The sequence below is a fragment of the Ptychodera flava genome, chromosome 12 (assembly GCF_041260155.1).
Source record: "Ptychodera flava strain L36383 chromosome 12, AS_Pfla_20210202, whole genome shotgun sequence".
Lineage (NCBI taxonomy): Eukaryota > Metazoa > Hemichordata > Enteropneusta > Ptychoderidae > Ptychodera > Ptychodera flava.
In genome coordinates this window covers 5,113,920-5,136,790 of record NC_091939.1, presented here as the reverse complement: position 1 = coordinate 5,136,790, position 22,871 = coordinate 5,113,920, and the positions used below count along the sequence as shown (strand labels likewise).

Here is a 22,871-nt window from a genome sequence, read left to right as displayed (position 1 = left end):
AGTATGTACCTAGAAACTTAAGAGAGTTACAAGTTGAAATTTCCACTAATTATTCTAATGCACTGTATTTTGGACGGACAGTTATTCTGGTTGAAGTAATTCTACTCTGTGTAGGCACAAATGATCTGTAAGTATCTACGTTTTGGATTGTTTAGGTGGATTTTAACAGGAAATCACACCATGTATGATCAGAATTTTATATTTGGTATTATTTCACTGCTATGAAGTAATGAGAAATGGCAATCTGAATGCATAGTACAGAAACCTGGCAATGTAAAACAAAAAAAAGCACTTTGAAAACAAATATGGAAGACTGAAAATAAACAGCGCCCTCTATTATTGCTATCACAATATTTTGTTTTTAACCTTTTGATAAGCTTATTAGAAAGTGTAACATTTCACAAAGTTAAATATAAATTAAAGAAATTACATAATCATGTAACATATTACAAATTATATCATACCAGTATATTGATGGTGCAAATACAGCAATCTGATTGGTCGAGACGCGAAAAGAACCGTGGTATATTTGTGATATACCATGGCAGGCATGCGCCAGCTCTTAGCTTGAGAAAAATTCCTTTTATGACGTTCCACGCCAGAATTTCAATATACTGTTATGATATAATAGCAATAAATCACACCCAGCGATGGTATACCACTCGATTTTTACCATTCCACTTCATATATGCACTCACTATCGCTCGTGCATATATGTCGTAAACTGGTCAAAATCTCGTGGTATACCATTGCTGGGTGTGCTTTATTGCTTAATCACACCATTACACATTTTGCAAAGTTAAGTAAATATTGTTACAAAAATTGAAAGTTTTGTATCGCAGTATAAAAAGGGACGGTTGCAGTTCTGACCTTCAGAATCTGAACAGACACTGTCTGAAAATCTGTCATTTTTTATCATTGTGATTGATATTATTCCAGGATGTCAACAAGGAACAAAGTGTCTGCTGCTGCTATATCATACACTCACAAAGATTCACAAACATTGTAACTTCCTCGCAAGTGTTACTTATCAAATTGCAAACTTCCCAAAACATATAATTTTTTTTTTTAATTGATACGCACAATTGGTGCATAATTGTGATGTCAAATATGGACTGTTGGTATGAAAACAAAATTTGAAAGATTTCACAAAAAAAGCGATGCAACTTTAACATGTCACTGGCCTATCAGAGTTAATAATGTTAAGTTCATGAATATTCATCACAAGTAAGGTGTCATTATCATACAATTTACATAAATAAACAGTACTTGTTGATATATTTTGCATAAAATGAATAATGATTCATTGTGTCATATTTCAAACAGTGGATGCACTGGTCTTGTAATGGGAATTCTATTGGCAATGTTTTTCTTCACTGTCAAGTGAACACATCTGCAATAATAATAATAATAACAGGTTTATCTCAAAATGACATATTCTGGCCCATTTTGTGTACACTGACTTTAACAGCTACTCTCTCATTAAAAGAGAAATAATGAAACAAAATCATCTTCTGAAAGTATATTCCTCATTTCATGAGAGTGTCATCGACTCAAATTTGTTGAAAATCCTAGCATGAAAAATTGCTTTTTGTATAGTTCAGAAATTTGTCCATGTGTACTAACTTTTTATTTTCCTACAAACCAGTAAAGACATCCTGTAGTCAGCTTGATGAAACTTATAGAATATGTGATCAATTTACGATATTGTTATGTCTGGAAAGGTGCCACGCATTGCTAATCATTTGCTTTATGCATGTCACACAAAATATTGAATTGATACAGGCATTCAAATTGTCTTGATATAATTGAACTTTGACAAGAACCGAAGAAGTTACTGTTCGTCTTGAGAAGAATAACCTTGTTTGAATATAGAGTATTTACCAGAAACAACCTTTTTAGTTTCTTGTACCTAGCCATTATTTAGATGTACTTTTTTTCTCAAAATATAACACTACTGGCAGTGCCAACTGAATGAACACATGCTAAAAAACACTGAGAATCACATCAGACTGTGTCTGTATGCAATGTGATGTTTTTGCAAACAAGTTGATCATGTGACGGTCACATGGTATCCACATGAGTGAGTACATCGTTCACGTGGCTATCACATGGCAAGCACATGCGCAGAGGGTGCAGGCACTATGTCACTGGGATGGGTTTCTTGTCCAGCACGTAGATGTTTGTTCCTGAGCCGACTGCAATGCGTGGATGGATTCCGCGGTGGTCGTTGGCGATGCAGTAAACGCCACCTGGAAGATCTACAATTCTACCGGTAGTCTGGAAAAAATTTGACAAGGTTTTGGTGAAGATGAGTCTAATGTCTCTAATATCACAACTCACAGACCCTGGAGAAAACTCAAGGGTCTATGGTCAAACATAGTAAAACAGGAGGAAAATGTGTAGACACAGATGTAAAGGGAACATGGATAATAAAAAAATTTTTGATGGAGGGACTGTTTGGACAGTATAACATTTCTAACATAATTTTATTAACAACATTCTCTATTTTCAAAGTGTAGCATCAGAAACATGCAAGTATTAATGTTCACTGATTGCTGTCATCACACTTTTTAAAACTAATACTATTTACAAATAATAAGTCTTTTCATTCATATGTGTATCATGTATGTTAACTATTTTAATTTTTGGTTTGTTTCTTTTCAGTTGCATAGTTTACCTCTCAAGTAGCTTGAATATCTCGCATTCTGCATATAAGACAAACTATATATATCTATATATATATATATATATATATATATATATATATATATATATATATGTTGAGCACAATGCTAATCTGGACATGTCCGGAATTAAATTCCAGAGGAAACAAAAAATAATGTACTTTACACTCAGAGTGAAAATAGAAATACTAGGTATTTTAAATTTACTCTCGATAGAAGACCAAGAAAGCAAAACAAAGTTACAGTTGCAGTGACTTCAGGATAACGTCCTGTCATCGATAAGTTCTTCCTTACCTGTAATGTTCCTCTGTCAATCACCCTGGCAATGTTTTGCTCACATCCACCTACTGCCATGTAGTCTTTGCCAAGCCACTGTGCACAGTACAACTGTGAATACATTCAAAAGAAATTTTGAGACTTTCTAGGAAGCTGGTGCAAAAACTGTCAGGGAAAGGTTAACAGCAAGTAATCTTCTAATTAAAACAGTCAGACATACGTTTTCATTTCATAGTGATGTCCCCTTCTATCAGTATAATTTTCAAACCACTGGATCATTCTAAGTTACATTTTCTCCAGTAGCCCATGGATAATAAAGCAGCTTATACAAATTTTTACATCTGCTTTGTTCTCAATGTACCTGCAGAACTTTAAAAAAGAATAACTTACCAGTGAGCTGGTAAAATCTTGTGGCACACTTTTGATGAAACCACCAGAGGAATAATCCCATATCTGGAGTGCAAACGCAAAAAAGAGAGAAACTTTATAAATGCCTCTGGAAACACTATTCTAGCTGTCGAAATGCCATAAGAGTTAAATCTGTATCAGGAAGTTACTTTCAATGGACTGAGGTTGAAAATGCTATTCTCTGTGTTTAAAGTACACGTATACCTCAAAACTGAAAATTTTAAACTTTTGCTAAAACTCTCCTCTGGGAAACATGTACCTCACAGTTGTCAAATTAAAAGAGCCACTGTACCCTGTGTTAGCTTTATGGAGAAAAACTGCTGGGGAGGGGGTAGGGGTAGGGGTGGGAGTGGTGGTGAGATTATCTTCTCAATTTCCTATAAGAAAATTTGGTGGAAACTTCACTGCGAACAAAATGAGTCCACTCAAGCATCAGATAGGGAAAGCATTGTAAAAATTTGACAGTCCAAATATATGTCCTTGAGGCACATTTCACCTGTGAACCTGCTAGCATTAATTAAGCATCACTAAATTTACTCAAATTACAGCAGAGTACAGAAAATAAATTACTACCAGTGGCAAAGTCAGCAGACCCATGAGCACATGGTTTACAAGTGTTTGTAGGATTTATTCTCTAATCTTCTCTGAATGCAAGCATAGTTGTTAATTTGTGAGAACTACAGACACCGTGCTTACACACTGTGCAGTACAGTAGACCAGACCAAAAGGGAGATTTGGAGACCACCTAGAAATGTTCATGTATTTTCATACAACTGTCCCATCATGCATTTTTTCTCTTATGTGAAGAATTTTCCCAATCGGAAAAATTTGTCCTAGATATGTAACAGGCCATTTTTCATGTATTTTGTTTGATACGAGATACTACCTATATTGTTTGACATGTTGAAAGATAATGAATGAGTGACCATGCATATATTTGACCCCGGTTTCAGACAAATTAAATGAAACCATCGCGATAATGAATTAATGGTCATGACCATTAATTCATTATCGTGATGGTTTCCTTTATCGTGTTTAAAACAGGGGTCGAATATATGCATGGTCACCCATTCATTCAGTATCTTTCAACATGTCAATCAATATAGGTAGTATCTCACATCAAACAAAATTCATGAAAAATGGCCGACTTTGTTCCTTTAATGATTGAACTCTGGGACGATTTTGATGTTAAAAAGCACAAATGGAGTTGGTCCACACAGCTGAAGTACATATTTGTTTTTCATATGTATACAGGACAATTAAGTGTACCGGTATATCTCTTCTACCGAAGATATCACTATTATTGAATATTGAATATATTTGAAAATGTGCAAAGAAAGCCACTGTGAGGTTTCTCAAAACAATGGCAATAACTTACCTGTAAATTGTCAGTTTTTCTCCACGATCCGGTCAGGATGTGATTGTGATCTGCATCGATATCCAAGGAATCGCCACAGATGTGAGGGCCATACAGCTTTCTGTTGTAAAAACACACACCATGTAAGATATACTGGTATGCAAGGGCCAACAAAGTGACTTGTAAAATTCTATGCCATAAAATTAGTAAATATATTATGATATAAGATAAAGCATTTTAGGAGTAAAGGACAAAACACCAATCCAAGGTTTCACATATGTTGGTACACAATGTCTAATGTATTAGTCACACCAAAGAGTGCAAGAAAGAACAATACTCTGTACTTCACATTTCATCTACCATATACATGTATGTCTGGCAAGAGCGCATTCAAAGCGCATGGGCACTGTTCACAGTGGTTGGATTACTGCGAGCAGTGCATGAAAGTTATCATCTTATGATAGAGCACATACAGTGTATATAAAACTTCACCAACACAATACAGAGACAACATTACTAGAATCAATAGAACCAGGGGGAAGTCCTGAAGATCACTGCTTTTACTTTGGTCATACATGATTAGTTTTTTTAAATATATTTCATTGAGACATATTCACAGTATTCTTGCAATCCAGTGATATATCTTTGCAGTGATTTGGGATTCAATATATGTGTTCATAACTGTGCTTATTGCCTCTATGGTTTTGCCATGAAAATCAAAGGAATAAAATTTTTTTATTCTCTCTGCCCTCAGATTCTGTGTAAATTTACTACTAAAATCGATATACCAAGGACGGGAAGATCTTTCATAACTCTACATCACCATTCAGAATACTGATTGGTATCAGTTTATAATATATCAATTTCACTTGAACTTATATGGTTGGTAGTCACAAATGCAAGTTCTGAAAGCATTGGACTTATTTTCAATGAAGTTCAACAAGATTTTTTCGGACTGTAAAAACTCTGATACAGGAGAATCAAAGTCTCTGAATTGGAAGCAATAATCTTGATATAGGATAGGTGTAGTTGCTGTGTTTTACCTGATGGAGTGCTGCACTCGTGTATCCCAGTATTGGACGGTGTCGTCCCATCCTCCAGATATGAACTCATGCAACTCTTTGGGATGGAACTGTACGGCAAAGACACGGGACCTGTGTCCATCCATCACATTCAATGAAGGGCTGGAAAACAAAAGCATACACCAGTTAGCTTCAAATAACAGAGCGTGTTTTTTACAAACAGACTAACTATACAATTTTCCATGAAAAAAATCTCTCTGTCAACTTCATATTACCCTTAGTACTGTACATGATTTTTCGAGATATTCTAACATAATTCTCAATCACTTTTTTACCATATTACTGCAAAATTTTAAAATGACCCCATTTGTTTCTGTGGATGGAAAAATTTCACCTGACCCTCTTAACCCCTTTCAATAAACTACATGTAAAGTACAGTTAAGCATCTGTCAGTGTTTTTCACAAGGAGGGGGTGTGGGGGACAACAGGAGAAATTGATCGCAAATCATATCCTGGGACATGAGAATTTGATCAACACGATATGCGCACTGTCTAGAATTTTCACTGATATCAAGACCAGTCCTAAATTATTTACATGTAGCCTCTACTTCACCCCACCCTTGAGTATTTCATATATTTTGTAGCCCATAGATAGGATATTTGACATGATTTGGAAAAACAGTGTCAAATTCAACATCTTTCACACCAAGTTCCATACCTTGGTTCACATGTCTGTAGGAGTTTCTTGGTGGTCTCATCATAGACATAAATGCTGTCGTCAGATCCACTGGTGATGAAGGTGTTGATGCGGTTGTTGAAAGCGGCGTTCAGCGTCTGCCTGGGTTCGTGTATTGTACTCAGACACTTGCCTGTAGCCGTGTGCCAGTACTTCACCAAACCTGAAGCATCTGTGCATGAGAGCATCAAACACATTCTGAGCATAACTGTTTTTCCGAGAAGAAACTGGAAAACAACCTTTAGATGATAATGACTCTTTTACTTGCCGTGCCATTTATGTGGTAGTGAACACCTTGACAAGTAAAGTATGTTACAGGTGTTGAATACACGAAACAGGACTGGAATCTATGTTATTGGCGAAGAAAATTTTGGGACACAAAAAATTTTTAAAAAAACAGAGGCTCTCAGGGATATAAACTTGTCAAACCAGTGTTTTCTCTGCATGCTCACGGCAAAGGAGAAATTTGTGTCAAGTCATCAAATTATGGGCAGGCCTGAAATTTTAGGGGCCAGTTTCACAGTTTCTGTAACTGCTCCAATGTTTCAAGTTCTTCTTTCAAACTTTACCACTATCAAAACATGAACATAAGATTGCACTTGTATCCATGGAGACCAAAATACAAGTACGTTATTGGCTGTTCTGTTGGGTACGTACATGCTAGGTCACTTACGTCACCCAAGCAGAATGACAAGCGATAGTTCCAAGGGAATGATAATGACAAGAAACAACAGCAAATACAAACTGGTTACTACACTTTAGGTCCGACACTACATCACATAGATGGATAGTGGAGCGGCTTTGCTTGCTGTGTTTAAGATCAATGGTTCAGGGCACAATTTCCGCGATATGGGTATTTTTTTCTCTAGGGCAGATAATAGCTCGAAAAGCATGTGCACAGTTTTCCGACTGTTCCCTGTGCTGTAAGGGGCTAAAATGACATCAAGGGCTATTGTTGTCAACACTGTGCTGATAGGTCACATGGAGCCCATGCAATCAATACACAAAGTAACAGAGTACGTGGGAGCGGATTAATATAAGATAAATCATATTATTTTTGGCATGACATGCATGTACTGTAGCATTTAAATTTCATTGCTACTTTAAATTCCTTGCTTTGTGTTAAGGTAGAATGCGCCTCAGGTACAGATATTTGGACTCTCAAACTTTTTCAATTCTTTTCTGATCTACCACTTTTGGGGGTTCATTTTGAAGCTCTTTGAATAAGAGAAACATTCACAGTCTTAGTTTTTAGAAAATCGAATATTTTACTTTTCTCCATAGAGTTAACACAGGGATGGCGGCCATTTTGAATTTCAAATATCGGTAAATCTCGGATAATTTCTTTCTCTGGTATCAAAATTTGCACGGTGACCCCAAATTTTTATTCCTGATTTTGAAAGTGAATGGTAGAAAGATTCCTTGAGGAAAATTTGAGCGAAAGTTTAAGTCTTTTACTTTTGAGGTGCATACTACCTTAAAGTTGAAATATGTTTCCAAACAAGAAGGTTGGATGTGTACTAATGTGACAATATCAGCTCTTGTAAATCAGTAAAAATGAAAATGTATCTACATACACGTAGCCAATATAATATTCTTGGATTTGTCGGCATCTTGATGTGGACGGAAGTGAATGCTAGTACATGGCAGACTGGTATCTAGGGTTTCTTGGTCTGATATGTTGTAAAGCAAAGCACCGTTGTCAGCAGAGTATACCTAGGAACAGAAAAGAAACAAGAACAATAATTGTCTGTGATATGAAGGACATTTAACATTTTGCACTTTCCTGATGGAATGTGATATGCATTCAAACCATGCCTTGAAGAGCCAGATTAATATCAGCTCATTGGATAAGCAGTCTGATTCCGATGGCTGATTTGAACAGTCTGATTCCGATGGCTGATTTGAGTGATGTCTTTGAAAACATCATTTCACCACAGTTTAATGGTGAAAGATCCAATCAAACATGCAGAAACCTGACTTTGTTTCAAACTGACAGAAGGAGTTAGCCTACATGTAGATGATGAAATTTGGTTTCCAATGGCAACTTTACTTATGATCCTGGGTTCATTTGCTTCTACAAAACCAGCATTATGGGTGAGCAAAACATGTCCTGAAATTGTATTTGCTCATACAATAGCAATCTACTCTATCAGAATATACTGAACAATTAAACTCTACAAATAGCTTCAAAAGCAAATGTTGATGTACAGTCAGAATGACTTAATGTCTTCTACATGTGCTAGCTGGTATACCATATTTCATCAAGGTTCTCTATAACTTCATGAAAAAAGACTGTTTACTGTAACTGGTTTTACAAATTTTGTCCATCTTTGTGATGGATCCTAGGCTTGTTTATTGTTGAATTTAATGTCAGTCATTTTAATATCAATAAATGCTGACAAACCACTCTTTCATCCCTAATTTCCCACAAATGGATTGATCCATACCACATAAAGCATCATGAGTTCTACCAAAGGTGGTTGCTGAAAGGGTGAAAAATTTGTAAAAAGACTTGAATCGCTTACTTTGATGACACCATTGGCCAGACCAACTGCAAGAAGTTTGCTGTCTTCATTGTACCGGCAACACATTACATCTCCACTACATTCTCTGAAAAGATAAAAAAAACGCAATGTATAAGCAATAATACAATAAACACCGGTATGTGACACAAATTAAAGGACAAATGACAGTGCCTTAAATTTTGCCAAAATGTCAAAACTTGTTGTTTATGTTTTTAGTGATATTTTACATAATCTATCATACTTGTACACACGTTTCTTTTCATATGTTAGTATAAGGGATACTTTTTGAAAACTGAATTCTCAGAGTTTGGTTCTGAGAGGGGATGGGATATTGAAAAGAGATTCAAATAGTCAGTTAAAACATCAGCTATTTGTCAATTTCTCTCTCCTGTTCACTGGAATTGCCCAAAAGCAAATCAGTACATCAGCTAATTATAATTTGTGTTCACTTTTCTAGATATCTTTATACTTCAAAAAGAAGCAAAATTATGAATGTATGTTTTAACTGAACATGTATCTCTACATCTGTTGTAACAGGATAGAAATGAGTATTTTTCAGAAAATTATGTGAAGGCTGGACTAAAAGTCTGGGTTTCATTTCACTTTTGAAATGTTAAAAGAATTAATGTTTGTTTTTCCAAACACAATGTGACAAATTGATTATTTGGCACATTCAGGATCTATCATGAAATTTACTTTTCCAGGGGAAACTTAAAACATTCTGACCTGGCAGAGTGACAAAAATGCAGAAGAATATGACTGTAATCATGATGATCTCAGTGTATGTTTCAGCATCAGTAAGTAGTTTTTTTCATTCCCACATCAACAAAAGAAAATTATCGTTTGTTTCAGAATAAATGATTGCAAAAAAACGCAAAATATCTCAGAGGGTCACCCAGATCTAGTAGGTGGGATCTGGTTGGTAGGATCTCCATGCATGCATGACAAATCAGTAAGTCAAGGTAATTCAACTGAACAGAACACCTATCAACACTGACACCATGGTTCAAATCATCGGAAAAAAGTTGGCCAAGTTCCAAGTGTGCGTCTTTTCTTTTCTTTCTATCAAATTTTTTGCCAGGAATCACGTAGCCAGCAACTGAGGATCTGAGGAACAGCTTTAAAACGCTCTAAAGACTAACATTTCATATTACAAATTTTTCGGGAAAAATCTATCAATTATTGCTTTATTTTTGTATTTTCAGTGAAGATGTAGAACTGAAGGAAAAATCAATCGTAAAATATGGATTTCAGTTTTTACATAGTTTTGGATGCTGAGGAAAACGTTCAATTTTGCACAGTCTAAATGATAATAATTTGGTAAACCTGAATATGGTCAGATTAATTGGTTGAGAATACTATGATCACCTATGACATATTATGATCTGTTGCCAGTTGATAGGATTCAGTTGTACCTCATTCAAGTCAACATGCAGGTAAAGGTTATAAAATATCAGGGGATGGATGATACTGCAATAGACAACACCAACCACTGCAATGAAAGCACACTGTATAGATGTACATTGACAAATGACTGTCAGAACCCGAATCATCAACATGCATATCTCGTTACCTTGGGTCCTGTTTTGGTGGATGACACTTACTATTGTTGCGAGAAATAGAAAACACACCAACCAAAAAAGTACATCACCAAGTCAAGTTACAAGTTAACTGTGTGTGTTTCACTGAAGAATACATTTACTGCCACGATCGATATATCCTTCATTGTGAATTACTGGTTCATAAAAACCACTGATGTGAAATAGTAGAAATACTGAACAAAAATAAAAAAGAAAGGAAAACAGCTGTTGTAAAATGGTCATGTTGATGACAAGCTCACGGTGATGGCAAAATTGAAGCATTATGACTGAATCGGCAAACGGTCGCATAGATGTCAGGTTGAACATGATACCCATATTTTGGAAGCACTGAGTACTAGTAACTAATGTATACCCAAGAAATGCCAAGCAAATAATGGACTAGTACCTACGGTATGCGGGGGCTCAATGCAGTATTATTATGAAAGTATTATTATAACGTTGACGTGACAGTCATCTACTGGTCTCATATCCACAGCACAGCCCATCACTCTCATGTAAGTAATTGTCAATTTACTGAAGTACTCCACGGGGACATTACATTGGGGGGGGGGGGGGGGGGATATTGTATGCTTTCATGGCAAATTAAGTGCACTTTATTATTAAATTTTTCAAAGACTTTGCAATCCATTGATATTTAGCTATGCAATCTCAGGGCTCGAAATTAGCGTTAGTCCCACATCCACATACAACCAACTTTTCTCTGGGGCTAACAAATTCCATGAAATGGTAGCCCACACGGACTACCAAAGCCTGGGACCTGAAATTCAGTCAGTACTTGGCATGCCCATCACTTTGGGACAAGCTAAATGCACTCAAACCCTGCTGGACACAGAAAGGACGTACTATGGCTTTGTTATGCAAATTACAAAGACAACTGGCCTGTTGTGGAACTTTGCAACAAAGTTTCAATATCTGAACTGACATACTTGAATGACAGGCACAGGAAATGATGGTCAATGAAATTAAAAGCAAAGAGATAGCAACACTGTGTGACTGTACAATAGAACATGCCAGAATATTGTCGATGCAAGAAGACGTCGACAGACCAATACTGTGGATAAGGATGGACCATTAGACCTTGGGAGGGGGGGGTGGTCACAATGAAATTTTGAAAATTTTTTTTTTACTATTGTAAATTTCTTAAATTTTTTTTTTACAATTGAGATTTGTTGTGTAAATTTTTTTTTTAGAGTAAATTTTAAATTTATAATTTTTTTTTTTGTTCGTCGCTGTTTGAAGATAAAGGGGGGAAAGATGTGGTGCCAAGCCCCACAAGCGGCCACGAAGCGGTCGCTGGGGGGGGGGGGGAGGTCAGGAGAGGGGTGTCCCCCTGCTGCTGTTGGAGCTTTTGAAAAATAGAGATTAAAATGGTGTTATTTGGTGGCACTTGGGGAGTATTTTTGCGGGGGGAGGTCAGGAGGGGGTGTCCCCTTCTGCTGTTGGAGCTTTTGAAAATAGAGATTAAAATGGTGTTATTTGGTGGCACTTGGGGAGTATTTTTGCGGGGGGAGGTCAGGAGGGGGTGTCCCCCTCCTGCTGTTGGAGCTTTTGAAAAATAGAGATAAAAATGGTGTTATTTGGTGGCACTTTGGGAGCATTTTTTTCGGATTACACATCTTCCTCTGAAACATGGTCTTCTTGCTCCTCAGTAGCTTCCTATAGTTTTGAAAATTGACTATTTGGTTTCCTGGCTTCCCTTTCTACTGCGTGGTGAAATGCCTACATTCACCCCACCAAACATCATGCATATCTCATGATTTACAATTGATTTTGACAAGCTGAGAAGCTAAAATAAGCTAAATAATATAGTTAAATTTGCATATTTGTGTTTTTAGAGCAATTGATGCACTTTTTTGATCAAAACATCTATTTCGCTGTAGCAGCATGTCCAAATTGATTGGATGTGTATAGATGTGTTGAAATTTCAATATTTGTCTTTTTAGGGCAATTTATGCCATTCATGGTAAAAAAATCTGTATTCTCTGAAAGGGCTTGTCCAATTTCTTTGAAATTTGCTACACAAAAACGATTATTCATGCAGATTTATTCAGTATTTGCTATCGAGAAACTTTCAAAGTTCAACCCTTTTGTGTGTTTTTGTGTTGGGATTTGTTGGATAGATGGCATTTTACGTAGTGTATTGTTGAATGTTAAAACATGTGTTGCTGTTGTTTTTTGAGGCTGTTTTTTGAGAAAAAAGAATTGAAAATGCCTTTTTAAAAGCAAAATAATACATAATGACTTGATATGTTGTTTTATCATTATTGACGTGTTTCTACTTGTTCACCCATTCTTGCATTCATCATTGCAATAAAATGCTGTGAAAAAAATGAAACTGATGTGGCCTGCATCTGTTTACCTTGATCTTAAAAGGCAAATACAACTTTCTGTCTTGACAACCATACCATAGTTTCAATGTTTTACCTAGTGTACCTGCTTGGTTTGTACGCAGGAAACAAGTAGAAAAAGGCTCTATAATTTCATAATTTTCAAGTGATCAGAATACAAAAGTCCTGAAAAGATAAGATATCACAACTTCCAGTATAAGGGATACAGTCACTCTAAATGTATAAATTACAATAAAAATGTGCCTGGAGGATGTACTAAAAAATACAGAAAGTTGCTTTCTGTCGGTAAAAATCTAAAAAAATTCAAATTTTAAAGACTTTTGCAGATTTTTTTTTTACGCCTTTGTCTTCTGATTTATTTTTTTTTTTATTTTGCAAACTAGTTTGAAGATTTTTTTTTCCTAACTTTCTGCTCTGAATTTTTTTTTTCTGTTTTTGACCACCCCCCCTCCCAAGATCTAATGGTCCGTCCCTAAGTTGTACAAGATGACTGAAAATGCACTCTCTAGTCTGACACATAAATTATTTGAGGCTGGAATGAAATTTTAGGGCTAAGGCCCTTTTTAGCTAGCTAAATTCACAGCTTTACACTGTCAAAATAACTTGCACTATAAAAACGATCCAATACATATTTGGTGCTATGATTCTCATTGTCTGGATGAATACAGCCATGACCTTCATAATTTCACCTTAGGGGAGAACCATTTGATTTCTGGGGGGGGGATATGGAGGATTTTGAGAAAAAAAAATTTGTCACCAGGTGAGAGAGAAGAAAAAAAAATTGATCCTGTCATGGCCTGAGAAAAAAAAATTGTCAGAACAGACAGAAGAGAAAAAAAAATTGTCACAATGCACCAGAAATAAGCAAAATTAGGAAACCTTATTCTCATGTATTCTTTGCCGGCGCGCCGCCATAGGCGGCGCAAATGTTTTACCACAAGCAATTCTTATGTTTCTTTTCCCAGCACTTATGATATAAGCATGCACTACATAGGTCTACTTTACACCTCAGTACACTCAATGTTTTCCTTCCCTTTTCTGACCTAAGAAATCATGTTTCAGGATTTCTGTTGCAATATCTCAATGGCATAGGCACTATCTAAAGGGGACTATTTGACTTCTGTAAATTGTGAAAATTTAAAACACAAGACAGGAGTCAATAAACTAGTGTTAAAACCAATATATTATTTTCTCAATATAGATTTGTAGAAAGATGTACCTTGACAATGAAAAATTGAGGAACAACAAATATAATGAAATACAATGTGTGAGCCTTGTTTTTCTGACCACAAACACTGGATCGCAAACATACCATATTCAGGTTTTCATTAGAAGCTGGCAGCTGCAGAAATGACACAAGAAGGTCACAGATTTTCCGTTCCTGTATGTTCATTTGTCTTCAGTCTCTGGCAAACAGAACTGTTTTTCACAATTGTATTGTCATTGTTTGGTTGTTGAATATTGTGACTCAAAAACTGATCATGCAAAAATGTAAAAATATCAGTGTTCAATGTCATTTTCAAACAGTTTTACCGAGTGCAAAATAAACTGAAACTCCTCTCAGATTGCACCATAAACACATCAATTTCTCAAAATTTCAAATACGAGAGGGGGAATCCCCCTCTCGTGCTCTCCCCCTTGGGTATTCTAACAGTTTCACTTAGTAAAAAAATTAAAAACACCTCTCAGACTGCACCATTGCACACATCAATATCTTAAAAATTTCCATGCAAGATAGGGGAAAGCCCCTGTGACACTTTCCCCCTAAGTCTCTCTCATGTTCTCACCTGTACTTTCAAATTCTGCATGGTCAGATATCCTAGTGAAAACCCTGTCATAATATCCATCCAAATTAAACAATATACTATATGATTAGATACTGCGTGAGCTTTTATATCTTTATTTAGTTGTGACTTTGAATTTCATTTTGATGGGTTCACCTTTTTTGAACCATCATGAGATAACTGATGATAGTCTAGCAGGGTACATCAGGATTTGAAAGGTCTTTACTGTTGCTGTATTTTGTAAATTTTACAATTACATGTATTGGTATTTAACTTTTCTAAGTGGGAGGATCTGTCAAAATTTCAGAGTTAGAGATGGAGGTTACTCAAATTCATCATGGTTGGCGAAGGGGGGGGGGGGTCAATTGAAATTTCGGAGTTTCAGGCTGTAAATAATGCTCAATGACGGCTCCCTTATATACAACGCATTACAAACTTGAAAAAAAAAATTGCACTGCTACTCCATTCGAAAAAAAAAAATTGATGCAGGTCTGACAGTAGAAAAAAAAAATTGCTGTCACTCTGACAGGAAAAAAAAATTTGCTCCCATACCCTCTTCCTCCATACCCCCCCCCCAGAAATCAAATGGTTCTCCCCTTAAAAGAGAAAATCAATCGTTTATCCTGATACGCATCTGCTTCATTAGAACTGCTTTAAACATGTTAAAAACTTGATATAATGTATTTAATGATTTGTTCAAAGCACTTTATACGTATGAACATTTGATGTTTTCAATTTGTGTCATGGACAGTGTATATTGCATGCAGTACAGTTATGCATAGGATGTATAAATATATTTGTGTATCAACTGACATTTTGGCAGTTAAAATGAGCCAGGTATACTTGACTGTAAAACTTCCTCATCTAGTTCAACCTTCACTGTGCTCCTGAAGTTTATAGCCAAATAAGTTTGGCAAACAGCCCCCCGGGCTGACTTTGATTCATTGCCTAATAACTGCAACACACACTATCAAAGCCTTGGGGCGGTGTACAAGAACATGGTTTGCTACAATACTTTAATACACCACTGTAATCAGCATCAGTGGCAAAAACAGTAACTGTACATGTACGTGACAGGGACGGTAATGGCAAAATTACCACTGACACTATATGTAGCAACTACATGTATGCTCAACAAAGACCTCCTACAACAGTCTTTACAACAAATCACCCCAGTGGGTACTCTGAGAAAACTTGGGTGATCATTATGAACTATGTCTTGACAGGTCCTTTAATAATAGCCATAAAGTGAAAATTAGGATTGATATGGACCTCCAGCATACAAACTTGGAATACAGTACAGCTGCAAGGGTTTATTAAGTGGCCTACAATATGCCGGTCTTAAGGTAGTGACTCAGTTTGGTTGACACATATTTTCAATCAAAAGTTTCACATAGAAAACAGGGTCTCACACCCAACATGTGGTACATTTTCTAATAGGTCTATATTTGAAGAAGGTAAAAATTTGTTTAGTTGTCAAAACATGCATTGGTATGTTTGTTTAAGTCAAAAACATGTGATTTTGAATTTTTTCACTTAAAAGAGTATAAGTAAGAATTGGCAGCACCCCTAAGTGATCTGTTAACGGCACTAGACAGCTGGATATACAGGGGGAAAAACCGTGTTTTGGATTTTTGAAATTCGCTTTTGTTTCTGCACAGTGAGCCTTCGAAGTGTGAACTGTCGATTTTCGCATAAATTATCGGCTTTTGTTCACGTTTGTCAAGTTATCGTCACTTCAGGGGGGTTTATCAAAAATTTAAGACACGGTTTTTCAGGTCTATTCATGAAGTGTTAGCATGCGAAGAATCGGGGAAATCCGCCCACGCGTCGCCGACTTACACTCATTTGAAGGTGCGCATACATGCAAAAATCGGAACTGAGAAAATCGACGATTTGTGTAAACGTCCCATTTTTCACACAAAATCGCCGAAAAAAGTCGGATTTTTGTGCGTTTCAAAAAAAATTATTCGATCTGGGTCTAGGTTAAATATTGGGCATCAGGTTAGAGAATTTGACAAGTCCTAAACATTAGTTCGCCTAAAAATGATGAAAATTGTGCGTAGAAACGTGAGGCTGGTCAGCGTAAGCGGTGGGTACTATTTACACGATAAACACTAGAGAGATAATTCAGGGCATAATCTGTTTGTCAAATACGTATCTAGCTTATAATTATATTAACTGTACACTGTTTGGTAACGGTTAGAGTCTGGTTACAAGACGAGAAAAGTTTAAAAAAAATCATACAGCCGGAATGGTTTACAGGTCTGCGTTCTGCCGACGACGCGCGCTCGCTCTCTCGCAAGCGCTCGACTTCCGGTCTCACAGCCCGTAATTTATGCACGTACCAAGTGTGAAATGGTTGCCCAGTTCATTTTAGTGCCGATTTTTGTGCCTATAGTACAAGACGTCACTTGCTTGCTTGCTTGCTTTCGGAGATGAGACGACCAACTCTCGATGCTCTAAAAAATTCTGTAGTTGAGAAGTTCAAGGAATGCGGGAAAGTCGCACTTGTTTTTGTGGTTTTCACATGTGATCTGCTGCAGTCCTTTTGCTCACCATAAAAAATGACCGGGTTTTCGTGCGCTATTTCGCTTTCCACTGTGACATGTACTATTATGGCCTCGGGTATGAAACCAAAATCAACTTCAGTTACACGTAAAAGCGATTCTTCATGACTTATAAAAATAAACGACTGAGGCGATACTCGACAGATTCACTCATTGTAAAATTGAAACGGCGACATATCGCGACACCCAGCGACACTCTCTTGACCACAGATAGAAATTGACAGGCAACGATCGTGAAGCGACGTTTCGCGTACGTTGCTGTGCTCTAGACCGACATAACAGTGTCGGATTGACAAATTGGACAAACCATGCTTCCTACATCCATGGACAAACTAAGTCCAAGACAGTCCAAGATATGGGCTGCTGTTATAGAACCATATTTTCCAGTGAAGATTACATAGATTCTCTTTGGACGGCAGTGTAATCTATAGCCCGGCGTACGATGCTATGTGTTCCGCTACAGCTAATCGCCTCGCTCACCACAACCTGCAAAGACCCGTACGTAGGGTCGGTGACTTCAAATCCATTTTGGGACTTGACGTAAAAAGCCAAATTACTGTCGAAATTCAGCGTTCTTGGGCCCAAGTCGTATCCCTGCCTACCTCAGCTACTCGATCGCTTCCAAAAATGCCAGTCTTTTATTCACTTTTCGTAAATAACTGTCGATGTCGGCAACTCTCTCGCTAGCCCTGTGTACGATGCTGTGTGTTAGCTGTAGCGGCCAACACACAACATCGCGTCCATCAGCTTTCCATTTTGCTTCTTCGGCCCCCGTTTGCGTTTTCTACACTCCACTGCTATACTGCCGGCAGTCATCAGCCACGTTGGATAGCGTCTCTTATGAAGTCGTGCGCGCATGCGCAACATGGTGCGTAAAATTTACATAATCTCCTCAAGGTATAACGATAACGCTGACAGTAATCCGGACCGTTAAAACAAAAAGAAAATAATAACTCGCGCAGTGGTTAGAAGGCCGTGTTTTCACTAAAATTTTAAGACATTTTCCAGTACAATGTTACCTCACAGTTTTCTCTAATAAAAAGATCATATTTCAGGGGTTCAGAATATGAAATAATCACAAAATCGCTAAAATTTACAAAGGAACCCGAGTCACTACCTTAATTCAACATTTAACTGAACTGAAAGAGTGAAATCATATTTGTTCTATTTGGGACTCCATTGGCAGTTTGCAAATACTGAAGTTCACGGCCCACTTGTAAGGCTGAAATGTCATGTGGATATACGATAGAAATATTTTTACACTTTATTACAAAGTTTGGGCTGATGTGCAGCGTCTCAGAAGCTGTTATTCCATTGGGTAGTTGAATCTTACTGTAGTAATTGAATAATGTAAATAGACTCCCTAAGTTGCTGTGAATTGTGGCAATCGACCAATCAGATATTACTTTCCAAGAAAGGAAAGCCATGAATGACAACTGAGGCACAGTGACTGCATGGAAGATTACTGTAAGACATGGCTTTGTACTGATGTCCTCGTGAAGGTCAGAGATGGTTTAGATGAAATCAAACAACCCAATACATACTGACTGTATCTTGTACCTGAATGCTCAAACAGCAGACACAGTGGTACATATTGTGTATATATAGTAGCTGTTAAAATTCTTCAGTCTGTGAAGTGATTTGTAGAAAAAACTTCTTCAACTCATATTGACATATGATGGACAGGTCCTATTTTATGCCATTTTAACTTAGAGATTTGGTATATGTGCTATGATGTCATCGTTGGCATTGTACAACTTGCATACACCCAAACAGTACTGTAAAGATACTGTACCATACAAATACCGGTATGTACGTGGTCATAAGAATATAATTATCTCCATACATGTTTTAATAAACCTTAGCCCTATGACAGTCTCTGCAAAACTGTGCAAATTAAACAGCAACAGCTTGACCGTATTTACATCAAAGATCAATCCACTATGAATAGCTCCTCTGATATTGACCCCATAGTGGTGGGAGTATTATTGGGCATGTTTTTACGAAAAGACATGAAATTGTGAATAGACGTTTCAAATTACTCCACTTGATTATCAAGCTTAACTCTCATTTAGTGTACCGGTATGTGTGATTTAGTGTACCACTATATTCACAGATGACAAAGGTGAAAAGTCACATTTATTTATAACCGACTACAAACTTCAAAATCTTTTTCAAAAGAAGTAATCACCAACATCCCTTGTTACTGCCTAGTTACCATGGAAACCCTGAGAAACATTGATACATCGATTGGAACACACCAGTTGAATTGCCTGCTTCTGAAAAGACCAATTTCATTTTTATAACAACTATTTGGTTGCCATAACAACACAGAAGAACTCTTTCTGTTCTCGCCAATCGGACTCGCCAATTTTCTACAACAGTCTTGATAACTTTCCGCAACCTCACACCTAAATATCACAGCTGTCGTGTACATTTACATTTATACCGTTACATGTACAGTACAAATTATGTTGTATAAAATGTCCAGGGAATTGTATCAATACTGCAACTTTGAACACAAGTCATAGCTGTTCCACTGCAATATAGACTCATTTGGAAGCCTGTGAAGCAAATGAAATTGTCTCTCCCTTGTTTTCTGTCATAAACGAAGATTCAATTTTTCACCACAGAGTCTTAACATGGGGAATATTGGCTATTTCACATAGTGGTAAATTTTAGGAGATTTCTTTTCTTAATCCAAACATTTTCACAGGGACTAGTTGATTTGTATTCTTGGTTATTATAGCTATACACTTGTTTTTTTCATTAAGGGAGTTTCATTGAATGGTAAGTTTTGGCATCAGATGACACAGAGTCTAGTATCAGTCAACTACCTGTGGTCCAACAACTATACATGTGGATGTTATTGGGTGCTATTTGACCTTTGATCCCACAATTGTTTTTTGTAAACACCGTAAAAATCTGATACAATCACCTTTTTTCCTCAAATATATACATGCATCATAATATCTGACATGAAAAGACCAGTCCAAAAAATTGAATTTTGAAACATGAAATAATGTTTGAGGAATTTTGTTCCATACAATTAATTAGCTGACATGCTGGACACATACCTTAATTTGTAAGCATGCAAGCGCACGACGAAAAGTATATGTATACAGGGCTTTCTTAAAGCACTTTATTTTCAATGTAAAATTTAACTTCAAAAAGGTGCATAATGATAAGATTATTCATAAAATACCCCATTTATACCCAAAGATATACAAAAATGCTGTTCTGCATTTGTGCTGTACCGTACGAGGACAACCACAGTACTTATAATCATACACTGTGAAACAGAGTGGGCAAAAGTTTTCACTTTCAGTTTAGAGGTACATGGAAAATGAAAAACTATCATCACAGCAGTAAATCTATAAAAAGTAACCAAATAAAAGACATTAATAAAAATGACACAACAGGCAATATAAATGTACAACATGCGTATAAATACGCATAAAACCATAAAAACCAGATGTACGGTACTACATGTTTGAACCACAAAAATGGGTCTGTTTTTAGTGCACATTTTTTGTACAATGTGGACATGAGATACAACAGACACCAGTCTTACTCAGACAGTCCAGTAAATTACCTTTCGAAAGATTTATGTTGTTAAGTTTTGCAAATCTCACTGTAATAAATCATTGACAGGCATTTGTTAATAGCTTTCAAAAGTTGTTTTCTTAAAGTCTAGCAGTTGTTCTGAAATCAACCACCGAAATGTTGCTTTTTTCCCAACCTGTTTCATAAATCACACTATACCACAATGCCACTGTTGGTTTTTCCACCTAGTTATTTTTAAGCAAACGTATGCTCTGTCAGCTTCAGTAATTGTTATGATGGCGATTATAGAGATTTTACAATTGCTTAGTAAACCATTGAGAATGCCACAGGGGTCGGGCAAATCATTCAGGTAAGAGAATGAACCAAAGCTACAAAGGAAACTGGAAAGCTGTGGGCCAATTGTGTCCATACACTGTTTGAATTTTCAAATAACATACAAAAATTTCACTTCAAGAGTTATTAGTAATAACTCTTAGCAATTTCAGTGAGGTGACTGTTACATGTTAGGTCTGTCCTCTGGGTTTTTTAGCATAAATTTGTATTAATATGGTACATCAACTTAATACATCTCTGAAGTCACGTTCATGTATGCATCACATCTGTGTCTCTTTAACAACTTGCATACTGGCAGTATTTAGATTAATACCCCATTTGAAATCCCTATTACCACATGTACCACTTACTTGTGAGACCACAGAATTTTGAAGTATAATTTTCTTGAATTCTGAAATCGTATTGAGCTATTAATATCACATCACTACCCTTTTAAGTTTTGATCCGAAGACATGACTATAACCAAGACTCTTCCAACCCTGGCCCAGAGATGTTATGCACGGACCACTGTCATATGTCAGAATATCACGATAGCGCTATAAGCCCATAAAGTTTGCGCAGAGTAAGATTGAAAATGTGATTTCAATTGAAAATGGTAGCTCACTGTTCATAGGAGATGGGTATTGTTATAAAAATCTTGATGGCCTCACAGGCTATGCATATGTGTACTGGGTACTTTCATTTCCGATACCAGTAAGCTTTCTCATTTGAAAGCTTATGTTCCTACTTCAGAGTAATCTAGTGCAAGGAATGAATCAACAGGCTTTTCTCTAGTTGTCTTAGTTTTCAAACCACAAATTTTGTCATGGCATAATCTGAACTCATCAAATGATATCCTCTAGATGTTAAAAAATCAACTCCAAGGCTTATATATGACATATCTTTTTGGAACAACATTCATTCTAAAATAATTTTTATATGGTACTTGTATGGCTTATCTACCATTCAATAAGGAACAAATAGTCATGTGCGTATGTACCGGTACTGTACATACGAGCATTCCACGAGCACAAAATGTGACGGATATTTCATAATATTCATATTAAAATCAACAGAGTCAACAATTTCTAACTATGTAAAAATCCTACAAACATTATACTATTATTATCAATATCAATGCAATATACTGGTACATGTTTGACATATAGAATGTTAATATCTGGGAGTAACAAAACTCCAATTTCCAATGGGCAGCAGAAAAAAGTACATTGGACACAGCTTTACATCACTATATACATTCATTGTTGATATGTATTGCAATTCACATAATGTGAACAAGCAATTCCTGTAAAGATATGGAGTACTATACACAGTGCAATATACAGTCACATTTCAAAGAAATGCGTGCATCACCACAAATTACACAACAACAATGTAAAATATATTTTTTATACCTCTCTCATCATTGCTGCTGGTCATTTACACCTAAAATTGCACTAGCTGTAATTCAAGCTCCAACAACTGGTATGCTGTCCAATTTCAAGATTGGCCACACAATGTGCATGTGTAAAGTACAGTACATTCAGACATGCAAACTTTATCATGGGGAGTAGAATAGAATGTTTCTCAAATATTGCACTTTACAAATAGCTCTGCAAATGCATATCATTTCATACCACCCAGGTTAAATTCCAATTTATGGGATAATTTCATA

General features: G+C 36.5%; 1 protein-coding gene across 1 annotated transcript in view; it reads right to left on the bottom strand.

Annotated features, from left to right (window-relative positions):
• Window positions 1-847: 847 nt before the first annotated feature.
• Window positions 848-22,871, bottom strand: part of LOC139144768 (WD repeat-containing protein 5B-like) — a 51,657-nt gene continuing 29,633 nt past the window's right edge. The window contains exons 2-9 of the mRNA XM_070715499.1: window positions 9,015-9,099; window positions 8,064-8,202; window positions 6,469-6,658; window positions 5,772-5,912; window positions 4,750-4,849; window positions 3,354-3,416; window positions 2,982-3,074; window positions 848-2,280 (exon numbers count right to left, since the gene is read on the bottom strand). Coding sequence (XP_070571600.1) covers window positions 2,143-2,280; window positions 2,982-3,074; window positions 3,354-3,416; window positions 4,750-4,849; window positions 5,772-5,912; window positions 6,469-6,658; window positions 8,064-8,202; window positions 9,015-9,099 — 949 coding nt within the window. The 3' untranslated portion in view covers window positions 848-2,142. The remainder of the gene's footprint in view (window positions 2,281-2,981; window positions 3,075-3,353; window positions 3,417-4,749; window positions 4,850-5,771; window positions 5,913-6,468; window positions 6,659-8,063; window positions 8,203-9,014; window positions 9,100-22,871) is intronic.